Raw genomic sequence first — 17,645 nt, 5'->3', positions numbered from 1 at the left:
AAAAAAATAAATTTCCAGTGTTAAACTGTGCCTGGTCCATAGTAACAACTTAATATATTATATGTATATTATATATTATATTATGTACATAATATATTATATGAATATTACATATGCACATATACAACATGGGAAAAGCTATATCACCTAAAAGAGAATGAAAGTGCCATGGCAATCAGAGAAGTAGAGCTTAGTTCCAGCTGCGGAAAGCAAGTGATGGAAGATGAGAGGAACCTTTGGGTAATGTTCCTCACCTTTACACTCAGCTCTATTTTGTTAATGAGAATTACCACAGAGAGGGAAAGTAATTTGCCCAGGGTCACACAGTTCTGCGCTGAAGTTTTTCTTCTTCCCACTTTTATGTTGAAGTCCTAATCTAATACCTCATTAAGTAACTGTATTCACATTCTGCGTAATAGGGTTTTTAAAGTGGGAATTGAGTTAAAATGAGGTTACTTGGGTGTTCTATTATGATCACTCTATTATGAGCAATATCCTGATAAGAAGAGAAGACTAGGACTGAGAAAAAGATAGGGAGAAAATGTGTACATTGGTCAAGTCTCAGAGGTAACAATCCTACTAATACTTTTATCTTGAACTTCAAGCCTACAGAGCTGTGAGAATAGGTTTGTTGTTGTCGGTATTTGGAGGCTAGGGTTAGGAAGAGGGGCGTGATCCACACTGTGGGGTGCTCAGGGGGCTACTCTCAGCTTTGTAACTGGGAGTTACTTATGCAGTGCTTGGGGGACCATGTGGTGTTGGAATTTAAGCCATGGTCAACAGCATGCAAGATAAGCACCTTAACCTCTGTACTATCTTTCCAACTTCCAGACTTTAAGAGTTCATTTAAGCTATCCAATCTTGTTATGACAGTGTAGTCCTAAATAATACACAATGTAAGCGATGACAGATTTTGGACTAGAAGCTGGGTCTGGCCCTCCTAAATCCCTTACAAGTCACCACACAACTGATCCTCTCATGTTCCTGTTGATGAAGGTGGTTACAGTAAAGATAATGGTAGCTAATCCATATATAGTGCTTATTCTAAACCAGATACACTTCTAAATACTTTATATACATAGGTTAATCTTTTCCATAACCCTGTGAAAAAGTGCTATTATAGTCTCATTTTAATAGATGAAGTATAAAGAGATTGAGCAACTTTCTCAAGGGCATAAGGCTGGAATTCAGGTCCTGTCAATTCCAGGAGCAAGTTTCTCCCCTGAATACTTTTCCTACTGTGGTATGTCTACTGGCCAAAGACATTCCCTAAACTAAAGATAATGATGGTGTCAGGATTTTGTTTACTCTAGAATGTCAGATATGGATATCAATGTCAAAGAATTTAAAATAGTAGTTTTAAGCCTCCCTCAAGTTCAAAAATATTTTGTAATTCAGTTCCGGAAAGTGACAGAATCAAAACACTTTGGTCAAAATATTTTCAGTAAGAAACCAACCAGGATTAAATCCTACCTTGAACTATGTAACTTGAGGTTTATGAAATTGGTCTGAGCCTCAGTTTCTTCTTTCATAAGATGGGGAAATTAATACCTATCTTCTGAGTTAGAGATAGTATAAGCTAAAACACTCTCATAGATGTCAGTACAGAGGAAATGATCAAGAAGCAGAGCTCCTATCAGTTCTATACAGTTCTATAGCACAGCAGGTAGGGTGTTTGCCTTGCATGCAGCAGACCTGGCCGACCTGAGCTCAATTCTTCCGCTCCTCTCAGAGAGCCCGGCAAGCTACAGAGAGTATCTAGCCCACACAGCAAAGCATAGCAAGCTCCCCGTGACATATTCTATATGCCAAACACAGTACAAGTCTCACAATGGAGATGTTACTGGGCCCGCTTGAGTAAATCGATAGACTACAGGAGGACGGTGCTACAATACACAATGTAAGTAAGTGATGACAGAGCTAGGGCTAGTAGCTAGGCCTGACACTCCTATGCTCTTTACAAGATAGCACACAGCTGATTCTCACAAATGACTAAAGATTCTCTCCTCTGTGATGCTTTTTTCAAAGTCTCAACCCAACCTGTCCAAATTAATTGTTCTCTCCTCTGACTTTCATAGGAAATTGCTTGCACTACTATTTAACTTCAATTTATCACTTATTTTGTCCTACATTGTATCATAGAAGTTTGTGACACACCTCTGCATCCACCCAATAAAACTGTGCTTAGCATGTTTTATGTCATTATTTTGCCAAACTTATGGGAATCCACATGACTTCCTCATTGGACTTTTCGGCTAATCAAAGGGGAGGTTGTGGTCAGTCGGCAAGAACCCGATAACAACAAAACTAATAAAAGAAATAATGCTTTCACAATTCTACTGTATTATAGTAGAATTTATCAGAGAACCCAGGCTAGAGAAATAGTACAGCATGTAGGAAGCTGGTCTTGCATGCAACCAATCCAGATTTGACTCCTGGCATCCCATATGGTTCTCTGAGCCTCACCAAGAGTGATCCTTGTGCACAGAGCCAGAAATAATATTTGAGCACTGCTGGGTGTGGCCCCCAACAAAAAATAATTTTAAAAAAATTTTAAAGGAAGAAAGGAAAGCAAACAAGCAAGAAAACCAACACAGTGTTAGATTTATATACACTTATTTCATGAATTAGTACATTTTTAAAGAATAAGGAAGTCTTAATGTCATCAGTTCTTTTCCCACCTACCTACTAAAAGATTTAATTTGATCTAGCCTGGTAGCAGGCACATTAAGGAATAATTACAGAGAATTGTGTTAAGTGCTGGACTGGAAAATAGCTGGACTGGAAAATAGCAACCGTGTTTTCTGAAGGCCAAGAGAGGAGATGCTACTTTCCTATTCCTCATGGCAGGATCCAAACCCTTATTCTAGCTTCATGATCGCCTCTTTCACTCAACAGCTTTGCTGTCAGCTCCTTCAATGCCTTCCCCAAAAGGCGGGAAATGCAGGTAGGAAGTGCAGGTGGGAGGGGGGAAATATCTTGCTCAAGATTGCAGAAGTGGCATTAATATTTTAAGAGTTAACCATTTTTGGTTCCGTATTATATGTTGAATGTTGGCTCAGGGGCGTTAAGTGCTTTATTTATTTATTTATTTTAATTCTTTGCTCGAGCGGGCCCAGTAACGTCTCCATTGGAGACTTTGTTGTTACTGTGTTTGGCATATCGAATACTTCACGGGGAGCTTGCCAGGCTCTGCCGTGCTGGCGAGATTCTGCGAAATAGGTAGGACCCTTACTCTCCCTATTTAATAGATGAGAAAACTGAGTAAAGAGGCTCTTAGAAGGTCATCCAACGATCAAATAGCCACGTCTGGATCTGCTCTCCATACCTGGTGATTGACGTGGACTAAGAAAAGGTTTGCTCCTGGATCAGCTGGGAGGCCGGATGAGCTCAGAAGCACAAAAGCAAGACTATCAGGCAGGAGCGCACCTCCTTGACTGAGCTCTGGGACCTGAAAAACCTGGAGCGGGGCGGGGCGGGGCGGGGCTGGAGGCGGGGTCTCTGGCACTCAGTCCACCACTCAGCTTCCCGGCGGCGAGAAAGTCCCGCCCTCCCCGGCTGAAGGGAGGGCAGGGATTGGTCGTCTGGCGGCCGACGGACGGAGCCGAGCGCGTGCAGGGGGCCGCGGCGGAGGTGGGAGCCCGAGCAGGAAGTGGGAGTGGAGGCGGGTGGAGGCGGCCGGGAGGGAGAAAGAGCCGCCGCTTCGCCGAGTCGCGGTCGCCGCCGTCACGCGGGAGATGGACGGGCCGGGGCTGGGCTCGCAGGTGAGTGGGGCGGCCCTGGATGCCGAGCGTGGCGGTGGGGAGGAGGGGGTGGGTGTGGAAAGGCTGCTCCCCCGAGGGGTAGTGGGGCTGTGGTGGGAATCCCCGAAGGACCTGGGACTGCGACCGGGGGGCGATCGGAAACCCCGGCCGTGATGCTGGACCTTCCTCCTCTCCACCCAGATGGCCAGCAGATGGCGGGGGACTGAGCGCTGGCAGAGCCTGACCCAGTCCCTCCCGGCTGCAGCTGCTCCTGGGCCCGGGCCGGTCCGCCCCCCGCCCCCCCCGCGGTGGGTAGGATGTCAGGTGACACACCTGACTGAGACCGGCCTCTTTGACCTTGGCCCGCATTCTGCGGCTCTATTGATTTTTCTTTTCTTTCTCCCCCCCCCCCCCGACCCCGGCGTGGTCGCCTGGGCACCCACGGGTGCCGCACCCAGCAAGTGAGTTAGCGCCTTTCCATCTCCTGGCTTCCTCCGGGAAAGACTCCCGGGTGCAAACACGGAGGCGGTGATGGCCATCAGGGAGATCCCAGGGGACACTGTTTGCTAGAGGAGGAGGGGGAGGAGGTGTTGGCCAAAGCTTGATGCAAGACTGGCCGCTGGTGGGGGAATCAGAGGCGGTAGACGTTTGTCCCCTCCCTCCTCCTACCCCCCAAAAGAGTTTAAGCTCCCTCTGCAATTTTGTTTATGCCCCCCCCCTTTTTTTTTGCTTTTTGGGTCACACCTGGCGATGTACAGGGGTTACTCCTGGCTTTGCACTCAGGAGTTCCTCCTGGCAGTGCTCAGGGAGCCATATGGGATGCTGGGAATCGAACGCGGGTGGGCTGCGTGCAAGGCAAACGCCCTACCCGGTGTGCTATCTCTCCAGCTCCTGATGCCCCTTTCTTAATACCCAGCCTAAGGTCACGATTGGCTTCATAGTTCCAGGGGAGATGAAGGCTCTCTAAAGGAAGCCAGTGTTGGGCCAGTGGTTCCTCTATGCCAGGTGCATTTAGATGCATTGTTTTGTTCCAGAATTAAATCATCCTTAGGAAGATGCTATTATTTATCCCCATTTCCACATAAGAAAACAGAAGCTGGGACACACTTGGGTAGTGGATGTTTGGTCCCTAGTGAGATTCAAGCAAGTTTTAGATCAGCCTCTCAAGAAAAAAAAAAAAGTTTCTAATTCCGACAGTGTTTTCATTCTGTTCCTTTCCCTTCCTTTCAACAGTCTTTGTAGGTTTCTGTGTGGAACAAGATATGTGAGAAAACTGTGTCAGGTGCGCTTATTAGATGCTCATATATTTTGACAGAAAAAGAAAAGGCTTGCAAGCAGACTGGATTTTATTTCTAAAAGGGTGTGGAATCTTCACGTGAAAAAATGTCTTCTTCTTTTTTCCCTCTGAGAGTCTAAAGGGAGAGTTGTTGGGAGTAGCTATCCTATCCTAATTACTGCCACTCATTCAGGAAAGCCTGCAAGGGCTTCGGGTTCACTCCTGTGTGCTGAAGGGAAGGTAGCCCTGCCCCAGTTCCATTACAGATGGAAGGAGAGAATGATTCAGAGTTTAAAATGAATGGGACATAGTAGAGTGATCATTGTAGTTCTTTAATAATTGCTATTAAGTTTTTCAATGACAGTGTGAAGATTTCACCTACGTATGCTGTGACTCCATGAGGTAGAGAGAGATTATTATTTTAGTTTTAAATATTAGAGCCGAGGGGCCACCCCCCATTGAATTTGTTTGTTAAAAGCTAAAAGCTAACTTTTTAGAGCCAAGACTTCATTCTACCAGGCATTGAGCACTCTTGTACAGGTGCTGAAGGTAAATCATTAACTAAACGGACAAAAACATTGCTGTGTTGATTGAATTTGGTTCCATCTTAAGGACTGACAGCTTTTTGCTAGAATTTCATACACTCTGACCTGCAGTTTCTGCTCTGACTACATATTTCACCACTTTATTGCTTGCTCTGTCTGCCCTGGCTCCACTGGTTCACAGCTCAGCCTAGAATATACTTTCTTCATATTATCACATGGTTTATTTGTTCACCTCTTAAAGTTCATCATACAATTGTTACCTTCCCAGTATCACACCACCAGCAGCGTTTCCTAACCGTCCTTATTTTATTTCTCCTCAAAATTCAGTAACATTTCACATAGTTCTTGCTCTTGTTTTGTTGTCTTCCCTCCTGTATGAATTACCAGAGGAGAGTCTCTTTTATCTCTTAAGCTTAATGCTAGCATCTGCAAAACAGTGGCTAGCCTGGGTATGTACCTCATAAATAATTAACCAAGTAATTAGCTTAGAAATTTTGATACTTCTGTGAATGTCAGGAGAAATTTTAATGGCAGTCTCTCAGGTGTACTTTGTGTGTGTGTGTGTGTGTGTGTGTGTGTGTGTGTGTGTGTTGGATAAGCATGATTTTTTAGATCTTGTGTTTTTCTTAAATAATGCCCACTGTAAGTATGCTTGTTTACTATTTATGAAAATAATTTGCTTCATGCTATTCACATGTGAAGATCAGAGGCAGGGAACCTGTTTTTCTGATAAGGGCCACTTGTATATTTGTAACATCATTCAGGCCATTCAATACAGGCAGACAGTGGCTGGCAGCTGACATGCATATGAGAAGCTTAAATGTGCTGTACCAGGGCCATACAACATGTGATTTGTGGGCCTTGCAAGGGCGCACAGGCCGGGCATTCTTCATCCTGGCCTTAGATCTTTAAAATGTCCCAATTTATCTTGTACTTTCTAAATAACTACATAATCCGTAGTGGCATAAAAAGCTGTTGCTATTTTCATGGCTATGTCTCATGAAATTGAACTGGAATGGTTTGTTTTTGTTATACCAGGTTGTAGTTTGTACCCCTACTGGGTTTGAGTTTGTAAAAATCCCATCATAAGGTGAAAACTAGGATCCAAAATGTTCAGTTTTGCAAACTGTCATGTATTGAAGTAAGTGAAATGATGAGTGGGTCTTGCACTATAATCTGGATGGGAGATGCAGGCCAATCAGAAGTTCCCAAACTTACTTGACTACACTCTTTTCAGAAAAAAAGAACAGGGTCAGAGAGAACTCAGCAAGCTAGAGTGCATGCTTTACAAGTGAGAGCCCTGTATTTTATATCCAAATTTGCCTAGTTCCCTGATAATTGCCATGAGTGACCCTCCCTTCTCCCCCTTCCCCCCAGCACAAAGCTGTGAGTAGTCCCTCCCTCCTCCCCGCACTGCCAGTTATAACCTGGGGAAATAATCAACCAGAAATTTCTCAATTGCAACCAAGACTACTGTCATTCCCTCCTGAATCTATCCAGCATCATTCCAGAGAGTGGGGGTTTATCCCCACTTTGGGAATCATCCAGGTTCAAACTGCAGTTTGTTTCTCTTCTTGATAATTGATCCCTCCAATGTATGTATTAAGGGGGATGGTTCCATGTCCTGTGATTGGCAGGGACTTAAAAGACTCCCGCCCTCTGTTTGATTTACATCTAGGTTGGGGATAGGAGCTAGTCATCAAATTCATCTCATCAAAGAATGTGCTATTGTGAGACTTAACAATATACACTTTTTCTTACATTAACAGCTAGCTGACTAGATAATGGTCATAAGGTTTTGAGTTAAAGATGATAAAGTCTGTCCCACATTAGCCATTTTGGGGGACCTGAACTTTTTTTTGAGGAGGGACTGATTTTAGTTTAGATCATACTTTCATCCTTGTTTTTACTTCAGTTCCCTAATGGTAGAATTGTCAGCTCTGCCCTTGTGTGCTTGTTCATAGGCTATTAACTCAGTTTGTATCATAGTAAGGATCAGTTTGGACCACTTGCTTGTTAGAGATGGATAATTTAGCCAAAATTAGATAATATAATTAGAATGCTACTTAATTTGCTATATACTGTAAAATTCTGAGAGTGCCCTGCTGGTCCCCTTTGGATTATGTAACTTTTACTTAGTTCTCAGATTTCCTTAAAAACAGAATAAGGTATGACTTCTTAATCAAGATCAAGTAAGGATGCCGTGCTAAAAATTAGGAAAGTTTTAAGTTGTGAAATGTGTTTTATTTTCTTTGTGTTGTGTGTGTGTGTGGGGGGGGGGGGGGGCGGGCAAGAGGCATTGCTTTATCTATAAAAAAAATGAAGTGGATTTTAATAGCTTATATTTTCTCCCTTTATCTAGTGGCCATATAAGTGCCTTGAGCGTACTTACTCCATATACTCTAGAGAGCAATGACTTCAAATGCTGGCTTTAGTCTGTGTAATCACTTTGAGGTTTCATTCTGATCTATATTTAGGCAAAACCTGATGCCATAAACTGTAGGTACTTCCTGCTCTAATCCATTTTTGCCTTTAAACACCTAATGCCTTCCATTACAACTTTGTTCTGTTTGTCTGTGACTTTCCAACCCTTTCAGACTAAACTCCTGGAGGTAGGCACCCCTATCTTTCTCTGGAGTACTGCCCTGAGCATTATCAAAACTGCAATAATTAATTACTCAAATAATCTTAATTGTGAATATCTTTTTACATAAATCTTAGCTTCCTAAATGAAAGATAAAGCCGATATCCTTAGGTATTATGTAAATTATATTTGATCTCATTCTTAAGGGATTATGATAAGTAAAGTTTATATCAGTAGAAAATGAGTCTGCTTTCTGGGATTAAAAAAAATATGCATACACAAAGGTGGATTGACTTTCCTACAGTACAAATGGACAACGATATTCAATCCATTAGGGAATTAAAAGGACCAATAAAAGGCATTTTAAAAATTTTCAAAGAAGAGAAAAATACAAGAGACAGTCAACATAAACCCCCTGGCACCTCATGGTCACCCAGGCATTGCTGGGTGTGACCCCCCAAGAGCCTGACTCCCAGAGCTAGGGCAAGCCCACAGCACACTGGGTATAGCCCAGACTGTCCCCCAAAAGAAGTTTGGGGTATAGTTCAACTAAATTTTACCCTATGTCTACTTATAACTGGATATGTGATATGTTGTGATATGTTGAAAATAATTCTAAAGTGATATTTTAAAGTTCTGATAATAAGTACCTAAACATTTATTCCCCTCCCCATTTAAATATATGTGTGAAATATCAGTGTCAAGTTTATCAAGGTAAATCATGATTATTCAGAAGAGCATTTGTTATTCTGATTCTGAAGAAGATTGAGTAAGCAGACTTCAATCTATCTGTTCCATTGAATAACTGGACAAAATATAAGTAGCACTTACAGAAGAATTCTGCAAAAATAGCAAGTAAATTGGGAGAAAGAGACCAGACTCCAGGGGTTAGGCAGATAGTAGAGGGGTCAGGGTTCTTGCCTTTCTAGTTCAATCCCGAGCACACCATATAATTCCTCGAACCCACCATTCGTGATTCTTGAGTATAGAGCCAGGAGTAAGCCCTGACCATTGCCAGGTATAGCCACTCAGGTAAAGGTAAAGGTAAAGGCCACCCAAACAAAATAAAAACAAAAAGACTGGATTCCAGGAGCATATATACATCCCCCCCACACACACCACCACCACACTTTTGTGCTCCCCACTCTTCCCCATGTCTGACCTGTACTTGAACCTTGAAGGTAAGCATCACTGCAGACTCTACAGTGTAGCCTCAGCAAGCAGGAAGACAGTTCTCCTTTCAGGAGAAGGATGTCCTCTCCTACAGGAATGCTCTTCCCAAGATAGCAGGCTCTTAGATATGATACATTCAAGTTCTGAGATGTACATAATCCATTATAACAAGCTGATAAATTGAACTTTATCCAAGTAGAGGTATGCACCATGAGAGAGACTTGTGAGAAGTGGGAAGTCAGTCTACAGAGCAGGAGAAAATATTTGCAAATCACATCTGACAAAGAATTTATGTCTAGAGTATATAATAAGAAAACCTCTCAAAACTTAACAATAAAAAAACCAAAAAGCCCAATTAAAAACATGAGTAAAAACCTGAAACATTTCATCAAAGATGCTATGCAGATGGCAGATAAGCATGTGAAAAGATGTTCAGCCTCAGCCACTAAAGATGTGCAGATTAAGACCACAATCAGGACTATACATCAATTATATAGACCATACCAGGTGCCCTTGAGTACGCAGAGCCTTTATAATTGTTCTACTTTGCTAGTGGCAACACTGAGTGGTATGGTTGCTCTGAAAAACAAGAGCCAATTTTAGTACTGCCCAGCAAGAAAAGTGCTATTAATAACATGCAGGAACTTAGATGAATCTCCAAAGCATTATGCTGTGGTTCAAAGACATAGTATATAGGAGGAAGTAGGATGCTTATCTTTCAAGCAGCTAACTGTGGTTCAATCCCTGGCATCATTTATGGTCCTCATGCACTGCCAGGGAGCACTCCAGGGCACAGAACCTTGAATGGCCCTGAACACTGCAGGGTGTGCCCTAACCCCCCCTCCCACCCTGTCCCTCCTCCCTTCCCACATCCCACACATACACAAAAGCATGCTGAATGCAAGAAGCCAGTTTGAAAAATTGTATGATTCTGGGAGAGAAAAACAGTTGACAACAAGCTATTGATGATTGCCAGAAATTGTGAAGTTGCGGGGGGGGGGAGCTGATGTGACTACAAAGAATGATTTTTCGCGGAACTGTGCCCAACAGTGCTCAGGGTTTACTCCTGGCCCTGGCAGGGCAGGACCAAATAGGGTCCCAGGGATCAAACCTGGTTTGGCCACATGCAAGGCACTGCCTGCTGCACTATCACTTTGTTCCCGCCAAGGGAAGTCTTGAGATGTCTTAACTGTTCTGCATCCTGACTGTGGGGGTGGTTACACGTGCAGTGCTGAAATTCAGGAAGCCCATCCTTGAGAGCAGAGCCAGGAGTAATCCCTGAGTACCACAGGGTGTGGCCCAAAAATAAAAACAGAAAAGCTATTTTCCCCTTCAGAGTAAGCTGTCGGTGGTCTTAGGTTTGTTTTGATAAAAGTATAATTTCTTAATCCTTTACAAAAAATTCCAGAGAACTTTGTTAGGCATATTATTTCAAGTTATCTTCAATTTTCTTTCTTTTTTTTTTCTTTTTGGGTCACACCCGGCATTGCACAGAGGTTGCTTTTGGCTCATGCACTCAGAAATTACTCCTGGCAGTGCTCGGGGGACCACACGGGATGCTGGGAATCAAACCCGGATTGGCCGCGTGCAAGGCAAACGCCCTACCCTCTGTGCTGTCGCTCCAGCTCCAATTTTCTATTCTTAATATGTACTCTTCCTTTGGGAATGACTTTTTGTAAATAGTGGAAGTCATTCAGAGAGGCTGGTAAGTAAGGTGTTGAGCAGTCTCAAGCATGTGGTAGCAGGAGATTTCCCATAGGTGCTTATGGTCTGGTGAGCAAGTTCCTTCTTTTCCTAGTATATCAAAGGTTTTCAGCATTCGAGGTGTTGCTTTTTAATGAGCTGCTTTCACTGAAATTAATGTATTTTCCTTATTCATATGAACAATAAGATGTTTTCTTTATAAATATGAATTAATATGATTTATTTTGAAACACTGGAGCTTGATTGGTATATGTATTATCATTTTTATGTTTTGCTGGATATAATGAGCTCCTATTTTCTTTAGGTATCTATGTTCCTGAGAGACATTAGGTTGATATTTTAACTTGTGATGTCGGTTAATTTTATTATCAGGACAGTGCTGCCTCTGAAAAGGAGTTGGGAGCATCCCTTCTCTTATTTGAATGTCAGTTCTTCTGTAAGTGTCATGAGAGTTCAATAGTTAGGTCAGTGTTTCCCAGAGTGTGCAGTACCATTCCCCAGAGATGCTGGAACTGTGTGGGGGTGTGGTAGGAAACTTAGTGGTGGGGCACTTTCTGTTTGATTGCCTAACAAGCAGAAGTTAGCTGGGAACTAAGTAATATTTTTTGCTGAAAAGGGAAAGAGGTAAACCAGTTTCAGTACCTCATGGTTATTTATGTGAACCTGGTTTTCTTTATTTCCCCCTATCTCTTCCCCCTCTCCCCCCCACCCACTTCATTTCAACACTGGGTTATGAAGTTGCTCATGATGATTTGTTACAGGCATTCAATATTCCATCACCAATCCTACCACCACTGTCACCTTCTTCCCTCCATCATTGTCTCTATTTTTCCAACTACCTCTCAAGCCTACCCCTGTAGAAGACCCTCAGTGATTTATTGCATAATTACACCTTACCACTAAATGGCTAACAATGATGAAAAAAAATATTTCTGTTGAAGAAAATTAGTAAAAATTGTTATATTTCACCATGGGAACAGGAAGTCCTTGTTTGAGGGTTTACTGTTGTAAGTTAAGCCTTCCGTGTTAATGATTTTGTGCGTGGAGATTGGTTGGATTCTACATCTCATCCGAGCTGGTTTGCTTCTCCTGGGATGTCAGTGTTGTAGAGCTTGGAGATACTGTGGCTGCATGCTCCAGAAGAATCCAGATTTTTTTTTTCACTAAAGCTTTATTTTTTAATTTTTGAAAAATTTTTGTTTTTAATTGAGTCACCCTGAGAGTACACAGTTACAAAGCTATTCATGATCAGGTTTCAGTCATACAATGATCTAACTCACACCCATCCCTCCACCAGTGTCCATTCCCACCACCATTGACCCCAGTTTCCCTCCTGCCACCTCCCCCCACCTTTCCCCTCACCCTCCACCTCTGCAACTTGCTCATCCTCCCTCCCTCTCTCTTTCTCCCTTTCTCCTTCCCTTCCCCAACCTCTTCTATAGAAAATCCAGAATATTCTATTGGGCAGTCTGCAGGAGGCATGCCATTGACTTTTGAGCATGGGCGTGGCAGCTGCTGGGGTTAAATTAGGGGAGATTGCCCCAAGAACGCTTAGAAGTTTTTGCCCAAAAAACCCATGAACCTGAAGTTTTCGGCCAATTAAGTTCTCTGTGGAGCTCAGTCCTGAAGTGGTGGGGTCTGGCCAGAGGCATGACGTCAACTTTGAGGCTTTGGTAGGGTGGGAGCTGACCTGCCCCCCTCCTGATACTACCCTGAGGTCTTAAATTGTGAATTCATTTTTTTCTAGTAGAATGGTACTTCTTTCTTTCCAAATCCATTTTGGTATTTGTATCCCTTTTTTATTTTTTGGCTTTTTGGGTCACACCCAGCAACGCACGGGGGTTACTCCTGGCTTTGCACTCAGGAATTACTCCTGGCGGTGCTTGGGGGACCATATGGGATGTTGGGAATCAAACCCACTGTACTATCCCTCCTGCTCCAGTAATTGTATCTTTTGAAGTGTTTGTGCCTGTCATCCAGGTTGTTGAGTTTATTGTTATAGAGATGTTTGTAATGTTTATTTCCCTTTCAGTGTTTGTAGGATCTTGTAGTGATGTCCTCTTACTTAAACTTGCAATTTGTCATTGTTGTTTTTTTTATTAGAATAGATAGAGGTTTATTAATTTTATTGATTCTTTCCAAAGAATCAAATTTTGGTTTCCGAGATTTTCTGCTTTTAAAAAAAAATCATAATTTTTAAAATTGTTATTCTTTGATTCTGCCTTTTTGTAGTCAATCAATATCTTTTTAATTTTTAATTTAATTTAATTTATTTTGTCTGTTTGCTTTTGGGCCCTACCTGCCGATACTCAGGGGTTACTCCTGACTCTGCACTCAGGAATTACTCCTGGCGGTGTTTGTGGGACCATATGGGAGGCCAGGGATCCGAGAACTTTCACTGTGGGCCAGGCAAGCACCCTACCTGCTGTACTAACTCTTCAGTCCCCCTAATTAAAAAAATTTTTTAAGACCCAGTCATTTATAAAGTTATCATAGTTGAGTTTTAAGCATTCTGTGTTCTTGCGCCAGTCCGACCACCAGTGTCGACTTTTCTCCCCTAGGGTCTTCCGGTCCCTTGCCACACAGCCCCTGTCTCCCACCACAGCCTACCTCTTTGACCGTCTTATTTCTAAGTTTGGTATTTGTAGTTTGGATCTCCTGCTTTCTCGCCACTTTTCTTTGGACACTGTTTTTAAAAGGTTCTTTTTTTAAAAAAATTTTTTAAATTTTTATTAGTGAGACATGAGGTACAGTTCTAGACTTACAAATTTTTGTGCTTGGGTTTCAATTATACAATGATCAAATACCCATCCCTCCATCAGTGCCCATTTCCCACCACCACGGATCCCAGTATCCCTCCCACCCCCCCATCCCCCCATCCCACCCTGCCTCTGTGGCAGGGCATTCCCTTTTGTTCTCTCTCTCCTTTTGGGTGTTCTGGTTTGCAAAAGAAGCATTGAGTGGCAATCATGCTTGGTCTATAGTCTACTTTCAGTATGCTTCTCCCATCCTGGGAGGATCCTCCCAGTACCCTTTATTTGGTGCTCCCTTCTCTTATCTGAGCTCCCTTTTCCCCTAGCATGTGTGGCTGGCAAAAAGGTTCTTAAGGTGAAAGCTTCGATCATTTAGTTTAGACTTCTCCCCTGTATTGTAAGTATTACAGCTAAAAAAAATTAATTAGGCTATAAGTTACATGTTTTGATATGCCATATTTTCATTGTCTTTCAGCTCAAACTACTTTCTCGGTTTTCGTTGTTTCCTTTGGCGACCTATACTAATATTTAGATATTTGGCATGTACTTCCCAAAGACTTTATTTTTCCACACATTGTCTATTTATTGATTTTTAATTTAATGTTCTTGGTCTCTTTCTTTCTTTTGTTATTTCCTTTTTTTTTCTTATTTACTTGGGTTTGGGGGATGCATCCTGCAGTGCTAGGGACTTAATTCTCGCTCTCTGCCCCAGGTTAGGCCTGGCTGTCCATGGGAGTCAGTGTGATGCTGGGGATTGGATCCTAGCTCTTGTGCAGGCCAGACATGGACTCTAGCTCCCAGAGCCATCTCTTCCCGCTAGGCTGTGTATATTTATTTAATTACAGCGGGATTCTTGTCAATAATGTACAGTTGTAGTTTTGTTTTACTTAAATTCAATTTAACAAACTATGAAAGAAGGTTTTTATTTTGGGGTGTCCTTTTTTTGGTGGGGAAGTTCTGTTTTTGAAGACTTGCACTCACAGGTGAGAGATCTAAGTTCACTCTTGTATTTGTTGTTTTGAACATAATATGACTTTTTCTTAGGCTAAGATTTTTTTCTTTCTGTAACAGTGGTTTCTATTTTTTTTTTTTGGTAGGGTTTGTTTGTTTGGGGGAGGGAGGCAGGGAGTAGTGATAGCCCACATATAGCACTACTCAGGGCTTACTCCTGGCTCTGTGCTCAGGGACTACTCCTCATGGTACTGAAGGTGGGGCACATGGGGTGTATGGGAAACATCTTACCCCCATATTATCTCTCCAGCTAAACAGGGTTTTTAGTGATTTGGTTATAATATGCTTTAAGATTTTGAGTGTTATTTTATTTGAGTTTATTGAGCTTTCTTAATAACTGGAAGCTTATAATTTTCACCAGATTTGTAAAACATTTGGCTATTGGTTTTAAATATTTTTTAAAAAATCCATTTTTCTTTTCTTGGACTTCGGTTCAAGAAGTTGATTGATTGGGAGCAGGGTGAGTTTCTTAAGACGTGACTGCTACAGGTCCCCAACACCGAGGCCTTGCAACCTTCCGACTTATTTGGTAGCCATGACACCCCCCTGCTCCAGAACAAGAGCCATTGGTGCTTTTGCAGATGACTTGTTTTATTAAAATGGAAATCTGTCCTAGGATATACCGTTCATCCTCAAAAAAGTTCTAATTTAAATGTGTGTATGTACATTCATATATGTAGCTGATCCTAGCAATTGATTCATTGTGTAATTGAATATGACAGGCTCTCTTACTACACTCTTTCAAATTACTCTTCAGTGCAGGAATCACAGCCATGGCCCCCACCCTCCAGGATTTGGTCGACTTGGAGCTTGTGCACATGAAAACAAAGAACTTGCCAAGGCGAGAGAAGCTGTTCCTCTTATAGCGGACTCTAGCAACTGTGACATTGTAAAAGCTACTCAGTAAGTTTTCCTGCTGTTGTGTTGCTGAATAGAGTAATGTCTATACAGACCAGGGACCTGTGATGTGAGCCTTCTCTTCACTTACACTCCAGCTGAGATATTTGTCATACTAACATTGGAGCACTCGCTGTAGGACATCTTAACTATTTGTTCCCAGACTTTCTCAGTAAAAGCATCTCGTCAGCTCTGTGGCCCATGGACTTTGTGGAGTTCTGTCTTGTGTTAGGTATTCAATAAATATTTCCTGGATGATATAAAAACGACTCTAAGATCTGACTTTGAATACAGATCTAAATATTTTAAAATGTCCTACAACATATTTGTGCCAATGCTTGTACATGTTTTCATGTACTACAACCTATATCAGCTCATATATATGTATATATACATATATGGATATTTAAAAATCATTTATTGACAGCCTTCTCTGCCCCTGTTGTGTTGGGTTTGTTAGAAGAAAAGGAATAAAGTAGAAATAGATATTCCTGCCACTTGAAACATACTGTGGGTTGTTTTGCTTGCTCAAATATAGAAGTATGTTTGGATATTTTCTGGTAAGAGCTCCATATATGATTAAAGGTAAAGGTAAAGGCCCTCCCGTTGATCGTCGATTTGCTCGAGCGGGCCCAGTAACGTCTCCATTGGAGACTTTGTTGTTACTGTGTCTGGCATATCCATATATGATTATTTGCATTATATAATATCCAATAGGCTGGAGCGATAGCACAGCGGTAGGGCGTTTGCCTTGCACGCAGCCAACATGGCCAACCCAAGTTCGATTCCTCCACCCCTCTTGGAGTGCCCAGCAAGCTACCGAGAGTATCTCGCCTACACGGCAGAGCCTGGTAAGCTCCCCGTGACGTATTCGATATGCCAAACACAGTAACAACAAAGTCTCCAATGGAGATGTTACTGGGCCCGCTCAAGCAAATCGATGAACAATGGGAGGACTGTGACTGTGATATAATATCCAACATTTTCACCCTTATAAAACTTGTCAATTATTAATACATTCCCTCCTCTGCCGTTGGACATATTTTTGAATATTTTCCCTATCAGATTACTTTAGTCTTTCTTTTCCTTAGTAATCCGTTATAAATATGCCCATCAGAGCTTCTAATCAGGGGCTGGAGAGAGAGTACAGTGGGTAGGGCACTTGCATATAGTTGACCTGGGTTTGATCCCTTTACCCCATATAGTCTTTGGAGCTCTGCCAGAAGTGATCCTCTGTCAGGAGTAAGCCCTGAGCACCACCAGCTGTGGCTCAAAAACAAAAACCAAAAAACATGAAAGTAATTTAAAACCTAATTTGATGATAGATTTTTTTTATCAAAAACAAAGATGTTTGGTGTTTGGTGTTTGGCTGTTCTACCTTAATGTAGACTAATGTATTTTTTTGCTAGTTAAAATATAATTGACAGTTATTTGCATATTCTAATTACAAATTTATATGAACTGTAAATGTCCGGGAACAACACTACTTTAAGTGAATATAATTTTATATTGTTTATTTTATATGGTGAGAATAGTCCTTTAGGTAAATATTTGATTCTAATTAGAATGGAAGGAAACATTTCATTATTTCTTTGCTATCGGTAAATGTCTTATGCCAAGTGTAAAAAAAATAGACTACATTCACAAGAATAACATGCATATTCTGTTTTTCTAAAATATTTTCTTCAGATTTTAGACTTTGAAATTAGGTAATATTTGGGAAGAACAAAGGAAAACAAGGATTGTGTTGGACTAGAGAGATTGGCTAGGGGAACACTAGCCTTGCATGTGGCTGACCCCTTTTAGATCCCCAGTACTGCATGTGTCCTCCCGAGCACTGCTGGGAGTGATCCCCTAAGCACAAAGCCAGGAATAAGCCCTGAGCACCACCTGATTGACCGCAAACCACCTCCGCCCCACACCCCAAATCCTATTTAGTGTCTACTCATATTGCTCAGA

The 17,645-nt window shown here is 41.9% G+C and overlaps 1 protein-coding gene across 1 annotated transcript in view; it reads left to right on the top strand.

Annotated features, from left to right (window-relative positions):
- Positions 1–3,631: 3,631 nt before the first annotated feature.
- The window catches only part of ZDHHC13 (zinc finger DHHC-type palmitoyltransferase 13), a 51,652-nt gene continuing 37,638 nt past the window's right edge, over positions 3,632–17,645 (top strand). The window contains exons 1-2 of the mRNA XM_056132005.1: positions 3,632–3,764; positions 15,547–15,692. Of these exons, the coding sequence (XP_055987980.1) occupies positions 3,738–3,764; positions 15,547–15,692 (173 nt within the window). The 5' untranslated portion in view covers positions 3,632–3,737. The remainder of the gene's footprint in view (positions 3,765–15,546; positions 15,693–17,645) is intronic.

This window comes from Sorex fumeus, unplaced genomic scaffold, assembly GCF_029834395.1.
Source record: "Sorex fumeus unplaced genomic scaffold, SorFum_2.1 ptg000007l, whole genome shotgun sequence".
Lineage (NCBI taxonomy): Eukaryota > Metazoa > Chordata > Mammalia > Eulipotyphla > Soricidae > Sorex > Sorex fumeus.
The sequence above is the reverse complement of the archived record's forward strand: the minus strand, read 5'-3'. Positions and strand labels throughout refer to the sequence as shown.